The following is a 2,481-nucleotide window of genomic DNA, read 5'->3' on the forward strand; positions in this document are numbered from 1 at the left end:
CAGACGAGGCTCGTTAGCTGGGGACAGCCACTCTTCTAGGAGAGACAACTCCAAAATCAAACATCTGCTGCCTTGTAATTTGTTCTTGGTTGGATAAAGGCTATGAAAGCAAATCCAAAAAGAAAAGCAGGCTGAAATCGGAGTCAATGGCTTCAATGGCCCATAACCAGTTGACACGTAATCCTTAATTGTGATTGAAGCATGGTCGAGTCGGCAAAGCTCATGGTTGATAAATTCGAAAAAAAAGTCTCGAGTTCAAACCCTCTGGCAGATAAGGCTCGATCCATCCCAACACTAAACATTAAGAACGAAGAAGAAAAAGAACTGCTATCACAAAAGTCTCGAGTCCGGATCCCGGGCTTACGTCCATACGACGTCCCACATCACCCAGCATTCGTTGGTATCTTGTAAAGGTGGCTGGGCATTGTGTTGACCACAATAAAAAATGTAAGAATCAAAATGGTACTTTACTTCACTTTAATAAACTATAATATAACATATTTTTCGTTGTTTTTCATGTCATAAACTGACGAACTATATTTCAGCATATCCCGTTAAAGTCAACAATGGAAAGAATGCGAGCCATATGTCTGGTGCTGTCAGCCATTGTGTCCGGTAGTTCTGGCACCTGCACCAACTCTAACTGGACCATCAGCTTCGACAAGAGAGGCCACTCTAGCTGCACTGACAGCAACGCTAACATCCGAGGCCTGTACAGGGATTCTCGCAAGAGTCCCAACGAAGACCCCATCTCTAATTTGGACTTTGTCCGGTGCTGTGATCCACTAAGACCCTGGTTTCGTTCCCGTGTTAACATCGTCTACGCCAATTGGATGAGTCTCTTGAATAATAAAAACATCTGGGCCAAATGTCCTAAAGGATATTTTCTGCAAGGTTTGTACAGGGAGGATGGCAATGGCGTTAGCAACATTGAATTCGGGAAGTGTTCAAAACCGGTCGATCACCCGCTTTACTACGGCGAATGTTATGAGCTAGACATTAAGACATCCTTCGATGACCTGGGATACACTCAATGCAACGACGGTTACTACATAACAGGGTTGTTTAAAGCGGAGTGTGACCAACTCAACTGTATCGACAAGCTCATGTGCTGTAAGATGGCGGAGAAACCTCAAGAACTGGATGAAACATTCAAAGTCAAGTCTTTAGTGATGGACAAGACGGTACCGCTGATAGCTAATTTAGCTTCAGTCTTAGGTTATGCCTGGTGTGCCAGCTGTATCGCTCTTTACGTTGGCCAAGATTACAGACGCAATGGGGACACATGGGTAGCGGATAAAGCCGGGCGATGCGAGGGCTACAAGAGCGACCAAAGGCTCAGCATCACCTATGGGGACTGGAGCTACGGGATTAAAGATATTAAGTACGGCGACCCGGTCATCTCTGACCTTGAGCCTGAAACCTACGACTCCGGCACTCTCATCAACAATGACGCCAACAATGCTTTGAAGTCTATCACCCGCACTGTGACGTCAGTGCGAAGCGTCACGCACACCACAGAAAGCGCTTTTAAAGACAGCCACGAGCTAGGAATTGAGGTCAAATACAACCCGCCCCCCATCGGTGGGATTAGCGGATCATCAGCGTACAAGTTCAACTACGAGAAATCAACGACAACAATAGACGAAAAAAAAGTAGAACAGACACAGAGTTTTCTGGTTAAAACTGATAAAGAACTCCCTCCTTATAGCTCGGTCAAGTGGCGAATTTCAATCTCCAAGACAAAAACCACGATTCCTTACACGGCGACTGTTATTGCCAGGTTTAGCGCGGAGCTTGGCGGATTTCTTCGCTGGGGAGGGAGGGCAGGTAGCCGGGATACAAACTACCATGTAGATTACAAAGGTAAGGACAGCAGACCGACCGTGAACTACAAGTTCGGGGACGCGAAAACGCCGTTTTACACAGCGCTGAAGAGACAGAGCGAAACCAATTCCAGACCATGGTTGTGGACAGAGATGCAGTCAGCTCAAGGGAATGCTGGGAATTATATCAGGCAATTAACCAACGAGAGTGAGTACGTGTTCACACTGAAAGGAAAGTTTGATGACGTCGTGGGCAAGCATGTTGACGTCACGTGGGAGGGGATGGAAGCAAATAGGTCGTCTGGTTAAAGAGAAACTAGTGACGACGATATTCACATGAATTAAAACGTCTCGCGAAAATTGTCAACTTAGCGAATTAAGCATAATACGGCATGACAGGTTAAGAAATGTCTTTGAATGACAGTCATTGAATTAGGTTTTATTGTTAGGAAGTTTGAATAAACTTTAAGACTTGCTAAAATGTGTCTTTTTTTTTCAAAATAAATAAACATTCCAGGTCTGTATGATTTACTACATCACATAATACATTTCGATACCTTTAGACAATGAGCTTGTGGTGAATATAAATATAAATTTGAAAAAAAAACTACCCAAATTGACACAGAACACGAAAGAGATGAAGAAAAGTGAACAT

General features: G+C 44.2%; 1 protein-coding gene across 1 annotated transcript; it reads left to right on the plus strand.

Moving 5' to 3' along the window:
- The first annotated feature begins 575 nt into the window (after window positions 1-575).
- Window positions 576-2,135, plus strand: LOC131953727 (aerolysin). Its single transcript, XM_059317059.1, has one exon. The coding sequence runs from the start codon at window positions 576-578 to the stop codon at window positions 2,133-2,135; it is 1,560 nt and encodes a 519-aa protein (XP_059173042.1).
- Window positions 2,136-2,481: the final 346 nt, after the last annotated feature.

This window comes from Physella acuta, unplaced genomic scaffold, assembly GCF_028476545.2.
Source record: "Physella acuta isolate Inbredline_101_S28 unplaced genomic scaffold, ASM2847654v3 ptg000943l, whole genome shotgun sequence".
Classification (NCBI taxonomy): Eukaryota; Metazoa; Mollusca; class Gastropoda; family Physidae; genus Physella; species Physella acuta.